General features: G+C 38.8%; 2 protein-coding genes across 5 annotated transcripts in view; both read right to left on the minus strand.

Moving 5' to 3' along the window:
• LOC119549353 (flocculation protein FLO11) overlaps positions 1 to 18,803 on the minus strand; it is a 40,700-nt gene that overhangs the window by 20,689 nt on the left and 1,208 nt on the right. For 3 of the 4 annotated variants that reach the window (XM_037857339.1, XM_037857338.1, XM_037857341.1), the window contains exon 2: positions 18,102 to 18,425. In XM_037857339.1, the coding sequence (XP_037713267.1) occupies positions 18,102 to 18,183 (82 nt within the window). In that variant the 5' untranslated portion in view covers positions 18,184 to 18,425. The remainder of the gene's footprint in view (positions 1 to 18,101; positions 18,426 to 18,803) is intronic. The other variant, XM_037857340.1, reaches the window with a different exon arrangement.
• LOC119549355 (chromobox protein homolog 5-like) lies at positions 14,341 to 14,690 on the minus strand. The gene has a single exon (XM_037857344.1). The coding sequence runs from the start codon at positions 14,631 to 14,633 to the stop codon at positions 14,382 to 14,384; it is 252 nt and encodes an 83-aa protein (XP_037713272.1). The 5' UTR covers positions 14,634 to 14,690; the 3' UTR covers positions 14,341 to 14,381.

Here is an 18,803-nt window from a genome sequence, read left to right on the forward strand (position 1 = left end):
TAAACCATTTAGGCTAAAACCTTCGATGCGCCGCCAGAGGGAAAAAAACAAAAACACAGCAGCAACTACTGGGCGTGGCTGACCAAAAATAAAAACAAAATAAACCTTTACGTAATGCTCGCTGAGGTCAGTCTTTTTTTTTTTTTTTTGGTTTTTTGGGCGGTGAAATGAATGAATTTGGTGAACGAAAGGCCGGACCCCAAAACGAAAGTGAAATTTCCATCGCCCATCGATCGGAGTCAATTTTTCATTGGCTCCGCTTGATTTTGAGCTCATGGTTTCTCAAATTAAATAATCATCGTCAATTTACATCTTTTCCTTTGTCCAAGCCTAAAGGGTAGGTCGTGTTTTTAATAAATTGATTTTATAGAAAATTATTCAATTTGGAAATGGAAAATTAAAAAAAGACAACTTTTGATTTGAGGAAAGCGTTGAGTGAATTTTTTTTCGGGAAAGTGAAAATATTTAAAATTATTTAATGTAAATTGATTTAAAAGAAAATTATTGAATTTGGAAATGGGAAATTACAAAAAACAACTTTTGATTTAAGGAAAGCGTTGAGTGAATTTTTTTTCGGGAATGTGAAAATATTTAAAATTATTTAATTTAAATTGATTTAATAGAAAATAATTGAATTTTGAAATGGGAAATTAAAAAAAACTTTTGATTTGAGAAAAGCGTCGAGTGAATTTTTTGTCGGGAAAGTGACTTTATTTTTTAATTTAAATTGGTAAAATGAAAGTTATTGAATTTTGAAATGGGAAATTAAAAAAAAAACAACTTTTGATTTGAGGAAAGCGTTAAGTGAATTTTTTTGCGGGAAAGTGAAAATATTTAATTTAAGTCTTTCTACAGAATTAAAATAAATAAATAAAACAACTAAATTTCGTATTAAACAAAAAACTCGAAAAATATACATACATGCTTTACCAATAAAAGGAATACATTTTCTTTAAGGATTTCACAATGATTCACCATTTTAAAAGACTTCAAAGCTTATTAAATATTTGCAATGCAAAGCAAACAAATTAAATTTAACGCCACAAGCAATGTTTTAACATAGTACCTCCATAAATCCATTTTTTACTGAGCCAATGCTAACTTGGGGCCCATGATTTTCGCATAAAAGGACAATGGAAATAAATGGTTGAGTTCGTGGCCCAATGAAAATGGCAAACGAACATGAAAAACTTCTTAGCTGGAAAATTCTTTAGCCGGTTTTCGTGTTGGCCATACCATGGCATACCACTCCCGAATTGGCAAAGTGGCTGGCCAAAACAGAAAACTGGTTCAATTCCAGCTTAAAGCCTGGCCAAAAGCTAGTGCGGGTGGCTCACACCCCTTCACCCTTTAAGCCCCTTTCGACCCCCCTTTTGGGTTTAAGCCCACTCGCAAAAACACGACTTGGCCAAAGGCAAAGACTTCAAATCCAGCTTCCATCCAGAGTTGGGCCCTTCCTTTGGTTTGTTTTCTGTTTTTGGTTTGGATTTGGGTTTGGGTCTTGAGTTTTTTCCTTATTTTTTCTGGAGGGGGCTCGTGCTGGGTTCAAAGTTTGAGTGTAGAGTCCAAATTTCTGGGTGAAAGGCCGCGGCTGCTTTGCATTTGGCTGGCTGTCTTTGGACCCTCATCGATATTCTATCAATTATGTGATGTTTGATTTGTGCTTCACACTCATATGTTGACTTTTCATCTGCTCCTCTGTTTTCCCACTGAATTTTTTGGCTTCGTCAGCTTTGCTCGTGCCAGGTTTTTTTTTCTCACTTTTATTTTGAGTTTTTCGAGGTGCGACTGCACTTTGTTTACGTTCATTTTTTGCCATGTTGTTTCTGTAGTTAACATTTATTTTTCTACCTCTCTTTTGGCTTTATGTAATTTGCAAAGCGTGCTCTAATAAAAGCACCAGATAGCCGCCACAACAGCAACAAAAATTATATTGCAAATATTAAAACTAAATTACGAGCGCAAATGCAAACGAGTTTTTTCTGTTTTGCGATTGCAAATAGCCGCACTGGAATCGAGAAAAAACAGATTGTGCTGGGTGCCAAAGTGGTCCGACTTCCTTGGCTTGGCTGGTTTTTTTTTCTATTTTCAACTGGGCTTGGCTTGGGCCAAGTTGACTTGACTTGGCTGGCTGTCTTGGCCATAAATCTCATTTAATAAGCGAACAAATCAAACAGAAATGCGAATAGAAACTAGAACTGTAACTTAAGACGGATGAAACTGATAGGCTAAGAAAAAATAACCAATAAGATTATGAAAAAGAAAAAAATAATTAGAAATTCTAGTTGATAATAATCATATAATTATTTGAAGGCTGAAACAATCTTTCTAGTTTCAACTTTATGTAGATCATACAAAAATTCTTCCTGTTTTTCCTGGAGATTTAGTCTGCAACCTCTTATTTTTAAGAAACATAAACATAAATAGAATAGAAAAAGACCGAACTGTAAATTAAATAATAATAAATAAGTAGAATGCGATGATATATAAAAAATGAAGGGTAACAAAACTTTCTACTTTTTTTTTTTATCAACGGTTCAGTTCTTTTGGTTTTGCTAACCATTTTCCCTGAGATTTAGCCAGCACCATCTCAGGAAACATAAAACATGTCCCAAAAATGTTATTTTTGTTTCACTTCCAACCACAAATCACTCCTTTAACAACCACATTTCAGAAGTCTTTAATCTTTCTTGTATCTCCTTTAGTGTTTGAGGAATTCTACAAAGACTGGACCGACTCGACTACAAATCTGCGGCATTAGCTTTAAGACTGCTCCACTTCCAGAATGGCGAGCAAATTAAGGCACTCGAATTATCATTCCAGCAACGAAGCCGAATTCCTTGCCATTGTCAGTGGCTCAATCTCGATCTCCAATCTCCCGTAGATTCCAAACAAAAAACAAACCACTCGAGGCGGAGAACAGATCCCAGAAATACCGAACCCCTGGCACGTAGCTAAATCTCTAAAAAAAGAACAGAGACTGTAAGTGGTTCTATATCAATGGAGCTTTGAAAACTATAGCACGTACATATGTTCATACGTAGTTGAATCAAAAAGTTAGGTGTGAAAAACTGTTGACCGCCTTGGTTCGCCTTCTCCACCTCTTACATTTTTCCTCATTTTTTTTTTTATACAGATCAGCGGGCTGCCTTTCTAAGTTGGTTGCATTTCTGTTTATATATTTTTTCGGATTTTTTTGTTAAGGTCTTCAAGACGCTGTGGTGTTGATTGAATGTCTGGAGACGGAGTAACCGGAGGATCGTGTGTCTGGGCCTTCGGTTTTTGTGGGTTTCTGGTTTTTGAGGCTTTGGTTTTTCCTTTGCCACGATGTCGTGCTGCCATTGTTCGCATTAGTGTTGCATATTAAGTAATAGAACTGTTTTTCCTCGCTCCCTATCTGAATCTCGAGGTCTGTTTCTGCTCCATCTGAGGTTGAGTCTGGGTTTACGGTACTGCCAAGTGGCGCAATGTCCCGCAATCGAAACGCTGAGTGAGTTGTGGCCATTAAAATGCAAGTGGCAGATAGAATTCAGTTGTGGTAAAAGGGATTGGTTGCATTTTAATTCCACTTTTTCCGGGGCGTGATAAAATAGAGCAGAAAAAACGGGGCTTTTGACATAGAGTGTAGGTAGTTATGGTCATATGACACTTGCATTTTGACTAACTAACTGAATTTATTTATAAAGTACTTGGTATTATTACCATAAAAATGTGGTTAACCTTTTTCTTTGGGTTTCCATGACTCGTTAAATAAATCTGAAGAGCTAGTTTAAATTAAGTTAGTTGAAACAGTGTCATATGTTTACTAGCAAAAACTAGGACAGTAGATTCTAGAACCCTAACCAAAGTTAATATTAAAAAGTCTTTAAATAAATAATTTACTTAAGATCATTATCAAATCAATTTGAGGTAATCTGCCTGCTCTGACATAACGAATGCCATCCATAAACTCTCTCTAAATCACACAATATCTTAGTGATTATGTAACCTTAGCCTACACCCAGAAATACATAATTCACGATTAGATCTGTCTCTCAAACGGCACAAATTTCTATGCATTGTAATTTTCCGCATAATTTTGCCTGTTTGTTTTTTTGTCTTTTTCGCTTTTGGCGAATATATAGAAGAATGGCCAAACAAAAGCCAGACATGAAAAAAACACAACATTTTGCCGCACGCTTCAACGATAAAATGGTCAACAATCTTGGCTTAGTTTTGTCGGCCAGCTGTCTATTGTTGTTGTAATTACAAAGGGTATATGGCCAGAGAGTTAAAGCTATGGCTGTTCTGGTTGTCGTGATTTATTGTGTGAACAACAAGGTTTCTTCTCCCGAGCTTCGCTTTGCTTTTGTTCTGCCTCCGCATTTGCATATTCTTTTTTTTTCCCCCTACTTGTATTTGAGGAACTATAGGCTTCATTTGGTCCCGGGTGGTACTTCAAATTGGGCGTGTCCAGGTATCATAGAAGCCATATATAAATATTGTACACCCTCAAAAGCTCAGTGGGTGCCCAAGAGCTGGGAGCTACAAACATTCCCATACAAGTGGCTAAGAATATTGGCTTCCATCGAATGGGGCAGTTCAATGAACCAAAAAGCCCTGCAGTTCCTCGAGTGTTATTAAAGCAAATATCACTTGAGATGGGTCCCATCAGGTTGCCAGCAGCCGTGTCAATCAAGAGATATCAAGAGTTGAATGGCTTTTCAAGAGTCTGGTGACGCCAACGCGAAGAAATCTGAATCCGAATCCCAAATACTGCCCAATAACTGATGCCTTAATGTGGGGATTACTTAGCGAAGGAGCAGCTCTGCAAATTGCCAATTCATTGTTACCCGCTGCCTTTTTCCGCCACTCATCGTTTGACATTTTTATTAAAAACGCAGAGTCCGCGAACGGTCTGCAATCAGGCGATCAGCAATGTCTGCGGCACAAAGGGCATATTTTATGCATGCCGCTCGTTAAGAGACCGCTTCTTCTGATATTGCATCTACACTTGGAAAAATACTATCAATTTGATCTCCACATTTTGCTTAAAAACCAAGGATATAAGGTAGAAAACTTATTTAAAATGGAGAGTAGACTGAAATATTAGGTCTGTAACTATTAGCTATTAGATTTGTAAAGCTATTCGATATTATATTGAATCAAAATTTATTAGAGTAAGCACTAAAGCTAAAAAAGATTTTAGTTTTAATTTATCGTTAATATTTATAACCAATATTTGTAGAATTATAAACATTTTTTAATAATAAAATGAAATAATTTTTAGTTCATGTATGAATCCTACACTTGTAATGAAAAACCGTCTAGAAAAAAGTGTTATAGGGCAATTTGTAATCGTTTCAAAACCAGATTATAAATATAAAAAAAAATTTTTAGTTCTACTAAATAATATTTTAAACAATTTAAATATTTCGTTGTTAATATGTTTTTTTAAAACATAATTTTTTCTCTAGTGCAAAGGATGATGGTAATCTTAAAATTCCTAAAAATATTTTTTCCAGTGTTCGGTTTGTTTGTTGTTGCAGCCAAATTGCCAGCTTTTGATGTTGTTACTGCTTTTGGGCATCATTTCCTGCCTCAAAGGCCGCTGCCACCGAGCATTCAGCTGAAGTCGCGGGCAAAAACAGAGACTCCTCTTCAATCCCAGAAGAAAGATATATATTTATAGGGCTGCCTGATGAACCGTAATCCCAAGGATAACTGCATATTTTTATTACAGGTTCCCCCACTTTGCAGTTGTTGTTTTTGTTGCTGCCGCGGTAGCTGGGCCATAATTTCCAGTTACAAAAGGCCACAAAGGAAACGAATGACTTAAGACACAAACTTGTTTTCCTTGCGGAACATCCGTGAATGGCACATAAACTTAAATGCCCAAGCGGGCATAGTTTATATTGTTTTGTTTAAATTGACAATCCATATTAAGCCTCTAATAATACTTAAAACTGCCTTTAAAAAAGCAACAAAATCGCAAAATTAGCCTACAAAATTAATAACTTATAGGTAACCAAGAGTTAATCATTATAATATTGTATTTTTAAGTTGTATTTTATATTTTATATATTGTATTTTTAAATTGACAATCCATATTAAGGCTCTAATAATGCTTAATACTTAAAACTGCCTTTAAAAAAGCAACAAAATCGCAAAATTAGCCTACAAAATTAATAACTTATAGGTAAGCAAGAGTTAATCATTTATAATCTGCGGCATATCCGGCCTTCAACAAATATTTCCCTAACCAAAATGGGTTAATGGGCAGCTTAACCCCATTGATTTCCCCCTTCGAATGCTCATTTAGCAGCAGAAAAATGACAAAAATCGCCAGCAACGTAATGGCCAACCGCTAAAAGCGCCTACCAAATATTTTCTCTTTCTCTTGCCATTTGGGGTATATATAATATGGTCGAGCTAAAAAGTTTAATGACTGCAAATTGAACCGAACTGCGAGCGGAGTTTAATTTTGCACTTTGCAACACAAAACGGAAATGCCAGACGGCTAAGAGAACGAGCAAATGGGTCAAGGATTTAGGCCCATTTAGCCACACTCCATTGGCTTCACTTTTTTTTCGTTTTTTGGGTTTTCTGACTTTTCTGGGCAGGGCGCAAAGTTCAATTCAGAATGGACCCAAAACAGCACACACCTGGTCTGTTATTTGACTCAAAATATTGCCGCTTGTTGTGTCACTGGGCCAGAAACCATTAGCCAAACATATGCCACATATAAACTTCAGTGAAACCAGCAGCCCAGCGGGTTGTCCCATTCAAGTGGCCATGGCTGTGCGGTATCTGCGTTTGTATATCTTGTACGCGGGTGTCGGCGTCAACTTTTGGGTCACTGGGCGGCATGAATCACTGGTCTATTATGCGGGGTCAGAGTGGCATTTGATTGGTTATTAGACTGGGTTAATTGAGTGATATGTTAGGTGCAGCGGTGGGAAACCCGAGTTGGGGTATAGAAATGCCAGCTGGCTGGGTTATTGATCGCCTTATTCGATCCCCTTTGGGGTTGCATAACATATTTTAATCTTTTTTCTTTAATCACTCAATTTTGCAGCCCAACTTTCGCCCCTTTGGCGAACACTTCCGTTTAGTGTCAACGCTTTCTATTTGCCAAAAAACAAAGACGAAATTAAATTCATAAATTTCAGCGACCGGCTGCCAAATTGTCAAATTTTGCTGGTAGTTCTGCTCGAGTGCCTTTTCTTTAGCTGCTCCTCCTCCGGCACCAAAGTGACCACCTAAACCGACTTGACCAGACGGACTTGGAAGCCATAAAACTAAAAAAAAAAAAACAACCTAACAAACTCGACTGGCACAGTTGCAACAAGTTAGTGACGCGAAAGTGAAACGAAACGAAGCGAATGCAAAGGCAGGGAAAACAGAGTCGAGTCGAGTCGAGGAAAAGCCAGAGAGCCAGAAATCCCAATTAAAAAGAAAAGCGAAAATGTGCATGGAAAATCGAGTGCGAAGCGAGGAGGCAGCGATAAGTAAATGCGTTCAATGCACTTCGATGGGGCGTGGCATCATATCGACAGGGGCTTGAAGTCTTGCCTTAGTTTTGGCTTCGACTGTGACTATGACTCTGACTCATGGCTCAAAAACTTGGCTTTGTGTGCCTTGTGCAAAGCAACACGAATAAAAAAGGGTATAGACGCATTTTTGTACAAGTGCGGAAATCGTGGGTGTACCTAGCCCATAGGAAAACGAAACTCAACAAAGCCGAAGCTCTGGAAGTCGGTGATTAATGCGAAATTGTGCAGTGTTACAAGAGCTACGAGGAGAAAGAGCATACAAGCTTATGAGGGGTACAAAAAAGATGAGGAAACTTAAGGTATACATATAGGAATTAAAAATAAATACAAGCTTATTTTTAGCCACACCATATACCATTGAAATTCTTGGCAATAAAGAGACTCAAAACTGTGCAATACCCACAGTTCCACCCACCATAAGAGCACCCACTTTCCATCCACAGTGCACAACATTCCACCTCAATTCGAAGAATGCAGTGGAGCTTGCCAAATTAACATATAAAGCTCATTTTTATCAATGGAGTCGAGTCTCTCCTTCGCCCAGAACACACCCCGAAAGAGCAACAAAAGAAATACCAATGCCGGATAATTGCAGAGGTTTGTGGGGCGATGCTGGAAATAACTCAAAAAGTCAAGCAAAAATGTCAACAACTTCAGCGGTTTGGCTAAAGTTCGATTTTGCCTCACCACCCAATGACATTTAAGCCAAGTGCTTTAACCAATTCAATGGAAGTTCACTTTGGTGTGGTTAGAACAAGATATTGCTTATAATATGAATTTAGTTAAGTGGTTCGTGGACAAAAAGTGGTTCGACCTTCGGGTTTAAATTCCTTTATCGCAGGCAAAGACATCACAAAGTATCAGATGTCAAGTAAAAAAAACATGGTTTATTAGACATTAAGTTTAAGTATCCGATTACTTTTAACATTGAAACCATTGAAAAGTACACGTTTCTACATGTACAGAAAACATAAAACATGAAATCGAAAAGTTCAAAAAAATGGAAAGAGTATTTTATAGATACGTTGGATCAATGAGATGACCTTGAACTTGGTGTTGAGATGATGTTTGGCGATGAGAAATCCCAACGTTGGTCAAAAAATTGTACATACCTGAAAAGAAACAAAAGAAAACCACATGAAAAACATAAACTAATTTGAATGTTGCACTACAAACGAAAATAAGAGCAGTCATAAAAAGATAAACAAAGGCAAATTTAATTATCTTAACAGGCGTGAAATTAACATCAAGAGAAGACCCGCTGTTTCGGGTTCTTAAGGTGTGGTCAACATAAAAGCGAAAGAGATAAAAGCTTGAATGAAACAAAGCAAGGTCATGGAAGACGGGGATGCACTTGGGAAAAGAAAAGTTTAAAACTGAACTAGTTTTCAGAGGTCATTTGGTTTAAACGTTAAGATAAAGTCGTAGATAAAGGGAATTAGGTTAGTTTGCTAGTTTTTCTAAATGTAATTGCAATTAATTTACTAATTTTAAGAGAAGTACATACAGATAAATAAGTTGTACCATTTTTATAATCAAATGGAATACACAGAATTACCCAATTTATAAGCCAGTCACTTATAAGACCTAATAACTTTTGTATCACTCCACCATGGATTGTCTGAACCACATGATAAATATCTATCAACAATCAATCAGCACTTGTAATGGAGCCAACCCATTTTTTTTATCCAATATAGCGCCACATCGGGCTAACCAACGTTGGGCAATCTAACCGCATCTCCGCCAGCTGTTGTTGCTGTAACAAATGCAGCCGCAATGGACCACCTTAACTACATATAATTGCTGTTCCAATAACCCCTAACCCAGAGGCTCAAAGCACACACAAGAGATGCCAAACAGCGGCAGCAAATTGTGACTCGTGCCAACCCAAACAACCAGATATATTAAGCTGTCAAACAAAATCATAAATAAGTCAGCCAAATAGTGAAAAACACACCCACTCTTTGTGGCAAACAAACCTGGACATGGGATGCAACACGGGAAAATTGCAGAGAAAATGCACAGCAGTGAAAATAGTGAGATGGGGGTAATACAAGAGGGACCTCTGCATATGACTGCATATTAAAGTATTGCCCCTCAACCTACGCGACCCAAAATGTTGCTGCTGGCCCCAGTCAACCAACAACCAACGACCAACAACCACAAAACAACATCCACACAGGCAACCAAGCCAAGAAATGCGTTCGTTGCTGTTTTTGGTAATAAACGAAGCGTTAAACAAATTGCATTACAACAACCCCAACCACCACACCAACATAGAAAACACATTTTGTTTCTTTCTGATTTGTTGTTTACCATATGCAAAGCGTCATAAATGAGGTTGCCTGTTGCTGTTGTTACTGGTTACTTGTTGCTGCCTTGGGCGTAATTACATCTCATGCCAAAAATGGTCAAACGAGCGAGAAAATTATCACATATGAAGCCAGCATTGTTGTTGTGGCGGCAGAAATTAAATGCAAATTTTGCCTGATAAAGAAATATGTTTAGTATGTATGGTTACAATCAAAAATTTCATAATACGGAAATGTTAATTTATTCGCTTGTCTAAGCGATGGAAATTAAAATGGCTTTCGAAGATATGACATTTGATAGGCAATTTGAATATTTTTGGTGGGCCAATTAATGATTGGAAATTTTTGTTAACGACTTTTATGTTTGTGGGGCATAGGCATGAATTTCCCTTTTCCCATTTTGCCTTGCATCAACCACTCCTCCAACCACAATGGGTGGAAAAACATGTTCCAGCTACAGAAATTATAGCAAATGCCATGGACAGCTAATTCAAACACACATAAATCAATGAACGCCAAAGTCGAAGGCAACCCAGAAATCAGGAAGGTAAAAATGAGTAAATTGTACAGCAATAATGGAAAATAATAATAGACCATTGGAGCAAACAGCAGAATGCGAGCACGCCTTGGCGGTGGAGATAGATTTAATCATGTGAATAAATTAAAATAGGAAATTCGGGTTTTTAAAACCGAGAGCACTAACGGATTTCTAATCAAATATTAGCGGGGAATTAAAGTAATTATATATCAAAACCATATCCACTTAAAGTATGACTGCCCTTAAAAGATTATGTTTTGATCACTTGACCTTAACCATAAACCTTTCAAATTAATTAAAGTATACAATGTAAATTAGCTGTAAGTAAATAAAGCCACAATAAAACGAATTATAGGCACCTAACGACTAATTTAAGCGGCTATAAAGCCACATTTTTATATGCATGCGAAGCTAACCGTTAATCCATGGAACTAAACTATGATCTGCGATGAAATCCACCAGTGAAAATGGCTTATAAGTGCAATCAGCAAGCCTTAAACAGCTAACAAATGACATTGAAATTGCACAAGACAGCACTAAATGGACACACATTAGTCCATTAGCTGGCGAGTCCAGTTGGTGGCGTTAGCGTGTGCCCCACAAAGGTGTGTCCGCCCCACCAGGTGTGCGTGTCGCCTTAGTTGCTTTGGCTTGCGTACAGTACAGTACAAGTAAGTACTTGTGTCTGATTGAAGGTTACAGCTATGAGATACGCCATTAAGCCAACAGACTGCATCTGTACAGAATCACAATTTGGGTTGGTGACTTCATTGTGTGACTCCGACTTCGCTCGGGTTCAATGAACCGCGGAGCCTCTTAAACGCCCACAACTTTTGCGAGGGAGTTGGCCCGCTCTATCCAGAGGAATACGAACATGTTGCCAAGTTGCCAAGTCGCCGAGTTCAAAGCGAAGCAGCCAGCAGCTGTCAACAGATGCGACAGATAAGCCAAATGGAAACCGAAAACCCAGAGTGTGGAGCCTCATAATTTTCGCTGGCTGATCTCAAGCAAGAAATCTACAATTGCGGAAAGAAAAGAAGGCTATGAGTGTGTTCGGGATACACACGTGTGGCAATAATAGACTGTTCTTAACGCTATAAACCTCTGATATAAAGACATCTTGCAACTACTCATAAATCTGTGGGGTTACAGCCATAAATCTACGAGGAATCATGTTTTAAGTGCAACCACGATATAGGCAAGCAATTTGTCATATGGCTAGCATTGGAGTTATCAATGGTTTACCAAGAAGAGAAGAGGAAAATGCAGATACAGGTGCAATGTACAGGGAAACGAATCGAACAAGTTGATCCGCCACCGACCGGATGATGCCTCGTTTTCGTTTCTGTTTTTGTTTTTCGATGGCATTTATCTTGACCCGAAGGCAACGCTAAGTTTTCATGGCTCATGGCTCGAATATTGCGAGCGTCGAACTGTAAAGTTATGAAGAAGAAACTGAAGCTGGTCGGGAGCGGAAGCTTGCGTTTAAGGTTATGGGCACAGGGCCAACATCAAATGATGCCACAACTCACCAGGTGTACTAGACATCTTTACTTATGGGTACGTCTCTCCAAGCTTTGGAAGTATTCTATTACTTTCAACGGGTAAGCTTTACGAAGATCCTCCATTAGCACTGCGTCCATAACTTTGCAGCCCTTCCAGGTGACAAACAGGAAGAGATAACCAAGCACCTGGAAACTGTTGTGCACCTTATCCAGCTCCAGGCCGCGGTTTAATCCGAAGGGTGTCTTGCGCTCCGGCATTCTCCAACCCCGACCCTTTCCTGCGAGCTGGACCTGGCTGCGCCTCGGACGCGGGGTGGTGTTGGCATTGTTTCGTACCAAGCCCTCGTACTGCTCCGCCGGTGGTGACATCGGCTCGTCCTTTACTTCCAACTTGGGTGGCTGAGATTGAGCCCGCTCCTGTTGGTCTGCGAGAAGCATTGCCAACTCCTTGTTTGCCACTGTACGGCCCTTGCGCTGCACCGATGACTGGCTGGATTTTGTTTGCTTTTCTGGCGGCTTGCTGAGTGGCTTGGGGAAGTTAAATTTGCTCTGCTGCTGGCTAAGATTGCCGTGTATCTGTGCCGGTAAAACCGATTTAACTTAGAGGATTTATTTTCTTGCACGAGGAGATCAAACCGTTGCTAACTGGACAGCTGTGAAGTTACTAGAACTTAAAGTGCTTTCATAAGTGGCATAAAATTAAAGCTTTTACAATGCTTATTTACTTATTAACTGTTTTCAGTAGTTTTGGTTTGATTTCCTTAATACAAATTTAGATTTCTTACGCGCTGAATTTCTGAATCAATGGGATTATTGATAGGTGACTGGAATCCCTGTACAGAACTCTGTCGACGAATCTTTTTGGTCTCTGGCTGTGCTGTGTTTTTGGTCTCAATTTTGGGGCTGACGCTTTTCGGCATGAGATCGTTAAGTTTGGCCACCCGCTTTTCGGCATCCCACTTGCGAGCCGCTTCCTTTATAGTGTCCAGCGAGGCTGCCTCAGGAACTGGTTTTGGTTCTTCGGACGCAGTTGATGATGAGCTACTGGATCTGGATCTGGATTTCGATCCGGATCTGGAGGATCCCGACGAGGACGAGCTGCCTGATGATGATGCTGAAGAGTTGGACGAGGAGCTATCCGAATCTTCATCTTGGGTGCCCTCCTCAAGGGGTTCAGCTTCTTTCTGTTGCGGCACAGACGGAGCCATCTGCGGTGCATCCTCCAGAAAAAGAGCTAGAGGCTTGGGTGACTTTGGGATGGCCCGTTGGGGTGTACATGCTCTTTGGTAGTCCAAAGAGGTCGCCCCGATTGTCTCCTCATCACTGGAGTCGCTCAAGTTTAGAACTCTGAATTGGCCGGGAATACTGGGCGTCATTTTAGTCGATGGTGTTTCTGAAGGTTTTTTGTCGAAGGTCTCCTTGGGACCATTTCCGGAATGGCTAGAGCTGGCTAGCTCTTTAGATGCCTTGGCTGCCTTTTTATTATTTTGTTTGGGGACAGGTGAGCGGCCATCTTTACCCTTTCCTTTGGCCTTCTTGTTGGATTCTTCAGCACTAACTGTGGATGAAGTGTTTTCCTGCTTTCCCTTTGATTTTTTCTTTGCTTTTGAGGATTTCTTGGGACTCTGGTCAACCAGAGACACAGCGCTGGTGCTGGGACTGGGCGGTAAGTCCTGCTTGAGTGTGGCCAGGGCAATCTCCTTCATCCTGTAGCGCTCCGCCTCGAAGTCGCATAGGAGACGCATGGCGTTGGCTACGTTTTCCATCGGCTCCCAGGAGTTTTCCTCGTCCGGGAAACCAACCCATTTCACCAGCACCTGGGGACGCCCATGATGGAAGCGCTTACCTACAATTTTCTCCACAACAAATTCTTGGGTAGGACTCTCGACCCGGTCGTTGACCTGGTGGGGATTAGATTGGGTTCGTTGAACTCCACGAGATATCTTGCTCAGAGACATCTTCGAATTTCGTTCGGCAAATGAGAGCGTCTGTTCGACGTTTCGAACGCACGTAAGCACCACGTAAGTGTCGGCAAACGTAAGCCAACGTAAGTGTCAGTAAAAAAGCGAGATAGCCTCAGCGTAAGTGTCAGTAAAAAAGGGAGATGCAAGATGCCGAAAAAAAGACGCTTGAAGGACGCCGAAAAAAAGAGCGAAAAGTAAATAGCTGCCAACTCGCTTAGAATGGCGCTAGGGATGGCAAAGCTTTTGGTATTTTTTTGGTAATATTTTTTCTTTGATCGCTGCATTTATATAAAAATACTTTTTAATAAGCGGCTTAATTAATTTGGTTTTAAAATTCAACAAACATTTTACCTATAAAAGAATTTTCACAAACTTATCAAGTTTGTTTAAGGCAAACTATGGCAGCTATGTATGAACATGTATTCCAGCCCTGGTTATAATAAAACTTTGTAATTATAAGCTTTAATGCACAATTATTTAGCTTTTATTTGTATTTAACAATGTGATCAAAGAATGTTCCATTTTTATTTGGGCTTATTTTGTTCCTGGCTCCGCTGGAAGAGCTCTGCCTCGAAGTCCGCCACCAGCGTCATGCAATTGGCCAAGTTCTCCAGGGGCTCCCAAGTGGACTCCTCCTTGGTATAGCCCTCCCATTTGGCCAGATACTGGGGTCTTCCGCGCAGAAAGCGTTTGCCAATAAACTTTTCCACCACAAAGATCTCGCTCTTATCAGTGTCACCCGAGCTGTGTTTTCTGGAACCTTCGCCGCTGGGCATGATTTGCGTATAAACTTATAAACTTTATAAACTCAGCCAAATAAAATTACAACTAAAACAGCGCTGCCAACTTGGACCAGGTGCAACCAGGGATGCAAAGTCAAATTAAAGAGTATTTAGTTTTTAAAGGAATCCAGCCGAAAAAAATTATTTTCGAGGGCTTTGGTTTTGGCATAAGGGGTTTCCTTGTGCTTTGTCGTAGCATACTGTACGTTTAAAACCATTAGAGGAAAGCATAAACACAACATTGGAACGAGTGCAACTCCTTTATTGTTTAAACAATTTGAAAGATTCAGCTTTTTTATCGATATTTCATTGCATTCTTGATCGAAGCATACGATATCCACGTGGTTTTGTTTTATACAAAGAACCATCCCTAGGAAATGGAGCTGCCAACTTGTTTTTTCAAAAAGGGAGCCGGAAGAAAGGCAATTGTAGTAGTTTTTGAGGTTATGCCCACTAAATCTAAAGTTTCAAAGGAATTCAACAGATTTTTGGAGTGGAAACGCAGGCCGTGTTGCAAGGAACTTGATCTCGGTAAATTTGTCGCAAAATCGAAAACCAGTGGACTGGCCGAAGTATGTTAGCAATGCCTATTAACTATTTGAGAAATTGCTCTTTTTTAAAGCTGACCATTATATAAAATGCCGCTGGCCAGTCGGTTGTTGCACCTGTTTTTTGTTTTGGTTTACTAGACACCAAAATAAAACCCGTTTTGAAGTCGAGTGCAGTTAACCTGAGCGGAAATAATGTTGAGCACCGTGTGGAAATGCGAATGTATTTTAATTGGCCATTGGCAAAATCTGCGCTTTTCTTTTCAGGCCACAAAAATCGCACATTGTCTATGTAAATTCGCTTTCCACTGCCATAATGTTCGACTCGAGTTGGACAACAATGTCATTGGCATGTTTCCCATCATTACGGCGCACAGAAATGCCAATTTACATGAGTATGTAAACTAGCAATTATTTCCACAGAGTCTGCATCTGGCCAAGAGATTTATTCATCGGAATAAAGCCAAAGAAATGCGTCACGTTCGGCCGGCCAGTTGGAAAAAGTAACGGCTGTGTGACAATTCCAATTCGGAAAAAGTGCGCAGTTTCGGAATAGACTCAAAATCTGATTTGAAATACAGTCTTACTTGCATTAAATGAACTGACCATATTATAAGAGAAATGAGTCCAAGTCCTTGAAATACGTTTTAAGAAGATTATGAATTTTAAACAGATCTTTGATAATCTGTATGTATTTTATTTCTAAATTGTGATTTCTAAATATTGTGATCTTTAATATTAATATTTTGTTGCTTGATAGATAGATAAATACAAATATTTATAATTTCATTGCAGTTATACAAATGGATCTTTAATATCAAATCACCACTATAGCGATGATATAAAAGCTCTAAGGTTTACAAAGGTTTAGAAATCGTGTAAGTGATACAAAATAAAATGTTTATATTATTTCCAATGAATATAATACATATATATATATTCATTTATTTTCGTTGCAGTTATACAAGTAAGTCTTCAAAATCAACCACTTATGGTAATGATATGAAAAATCAAAAACCGCAATTGGACTACAAATCGTGCTAGTGATAAAACATAAAACCCATTTCCATTCAATATTATAGCATTTTCAGAAAATTCGACTTGGTAAATTCAAGCTTCGTAGAAGTGGGACTGTAAGAGTCAGCCAACCTGTTGCCATTATTATTGTTATGATCTCGAGCACAAAACTGGTGCCGCAACTTTGCCATGTGCACATGTACAAACTCGTACATTTCTTTCACTTTCTTTCGGCACAACGGCAGTGGCGGCGAATTTATTTTAATTCGATAGAGTTAACAACTCGGTACATGTACATGGCGGAATACTATAAAAGTGAAACCCGCGACAATCCAACAACAAGGGCAGCTGGAAGGGTCTTTCTGGGGGCTTTCAAAGTCAAGCGGCAATGGGTTTTACTTTCGTTTTCATCGCGATATTACAAAATATCCAAAGCGACATGCAGACATGTGTATATCTTCAGTATTTAGTCTTTAATTTGCATAGTGGAACGCCAAGTAACTCGAAACTTGTTTTCCCATTCTGCTTTTGGCTTTAAAACACGCGCGACAAAAATGTTTCTGCATACAAAAAATGCTGCTAGTCGATTTCCATAAGTTGTATTTCTTGATTTCAGCTATGAAATGATTTAAGTCAATATATATAGTATACTATATATGTAGCCCGCAGAAATGATGCGGTGTGATCATCGTTTCATTAGCAAGTTAATTTTATTAACGTGGCTTTTGTCTCTCGGTTTTTTTATAAGACCCCGAAAAGATTCCGAAAGGTTGGGTATTGATATCTTATGCAACAGATTTAGTTTTAATTTGTTGGTTTGTTATTTTCTTCAGGCCTTTTTTGTTCGGCTCTGCTGCTGATTAATTCGAAAATTATTCGTGGTAATTGTGTAAATATTATGTCAAGTTTACGTGACACTGTCACAAGTTCAATGACACTGTTTTCGCCTCCAAATCACTTAAGGTAAACGGAATTCTGGGTTAAGAACTCTTTTACCATCGGTTTCCTTTAACTTTCGAACAGTTAACCCCATATTTAAACAGGCCTTCGAGGCGACTAAAGTCTTATTGACATTTACTGACATTTTAACACGCTTCAGGGGAGAAATAAAAAAATAAAGTCAGTTAATCCAGGAGCACACACAAAAAATACTGGTTCATTTTAACTGGTTATATATTTAAGATATAAAAATGCAGGTATTATTAAATAAATGAATTCTTTTGTATAATTGTAAAAATACTTTTAAATACACATTGTTGCATCAGATTTTCAATCATAAATTCCAAAAAAGTTCACAAATCTTGTATAAATAAATCCTATAACTCTTTTTTTCTGTGCACCCATAAAAAGGTTGCCGAAAAAGGCCAAAACCGTCGACATTTGCCAGTCAAATACTGAATACCCCCCAGGGCATAAAAATCAACTGCAGGTGCAACCAAATTTGTGTCTGCCAGTTGATCAACTACTTATTTGTTAGACACTTTTTTTCCAGCTTAAAAGTGTTTATTTAATCACGGCTGTCATCTGCTAACTCTCCGGAAGTTTTAGACGTGTTTTTGTTTTCATACGAGCTTTATTACCGAGCATCCGTTTCTTTTTTTCGTGACAATTCACTCGCAGTTGGTTTTAATTTTGAGATTATAATTTTGAACACGCATTTAGTGTCGTCGTTCTTTGGATTCAGACCTTCAGAGAGTTCCGGCTTGTAAAAGACACCGATCTCACGGCTTGAAGAAGCCGCTACCATCGAGATAAATTAGCATGCAGTGAATCAGAGAGGCTTTTTGGGGATACCAAGATATTATGCCCGAAGAATATGACTTAAATTAAGTTTTATTTTGTCTTGCGCGGCACAAGACATCATAAAATACAAAAATCATATGTAAAACTCACTCACCTTGTGCAAAGCAGCCGCAGATGGTGACGAAGAAAAAGAAGCTGCGGCCGAGAAACATCGACTGCGACGTCGACCGAGACATTTTCGTTACTCCTCCGAAAAAAAACCTTATCCGAAATATTGCTGATTTTTTTGTGTAATTTTATTAAACTTTTTGTTTTATGCCTCGGGCGTTTTGTAAATTATCGTTAAATTATTTGCTGTCCAGTATTTGCATTTTTGTTGCTGCTGCGTATACGTTTTATTGATGGCTTAGCTGGCGAATTTAGTCAAGAGCGAGAAATTGTTTTTTGGGAGGACGGGTCAGACGGGTTTGGGTATCTTCTGAAAGGTATTCAAAACATTTTGCGTTGTTTCGGAGTTACCGTTAAAATGTAATTAATAATAATGCGATTTCTTTCTCTTTCAGTCTCTTTCGGTGGATTCTACCTGACGAAAAAGTTCAAGGCTAAAACGCCAACGTTGCGTATGATCGATAACTAGAATTGTGTGTGAGTAGGCTAAGTTCTCTATATGGTTAATGACATTGTACTGTTCTGAGGTTTGGGTAACTAATAAGCAATTATAATAGGGGATCTGCCAAAATAATTTAAAATAAAAATCACCTTTAAAAAAATATACACTGATCATAGATTGTTAACCTAAAGCCATATCTATTATATTTCTCAGAAATGCTGAATTTATAATAAATAGAACCCGATT

This window comes from Drosophila subpulchrella, chromosome 2R (genome assembly GCF_014743375.2).
Source record: "Drosophila subpulchrella strain 33 F10 #4 breed RU33 chromosome 2R, RU_Dsub_v1.1 Primary Assembly, whole genome shotgun sequence".
NCBI classification, from domain to species: Eukaryota; Metazoa; Arthropoda; class Insecta; order Diptera; family Drosophilidae; genus Drosophila; species Drosophila subpulchrella.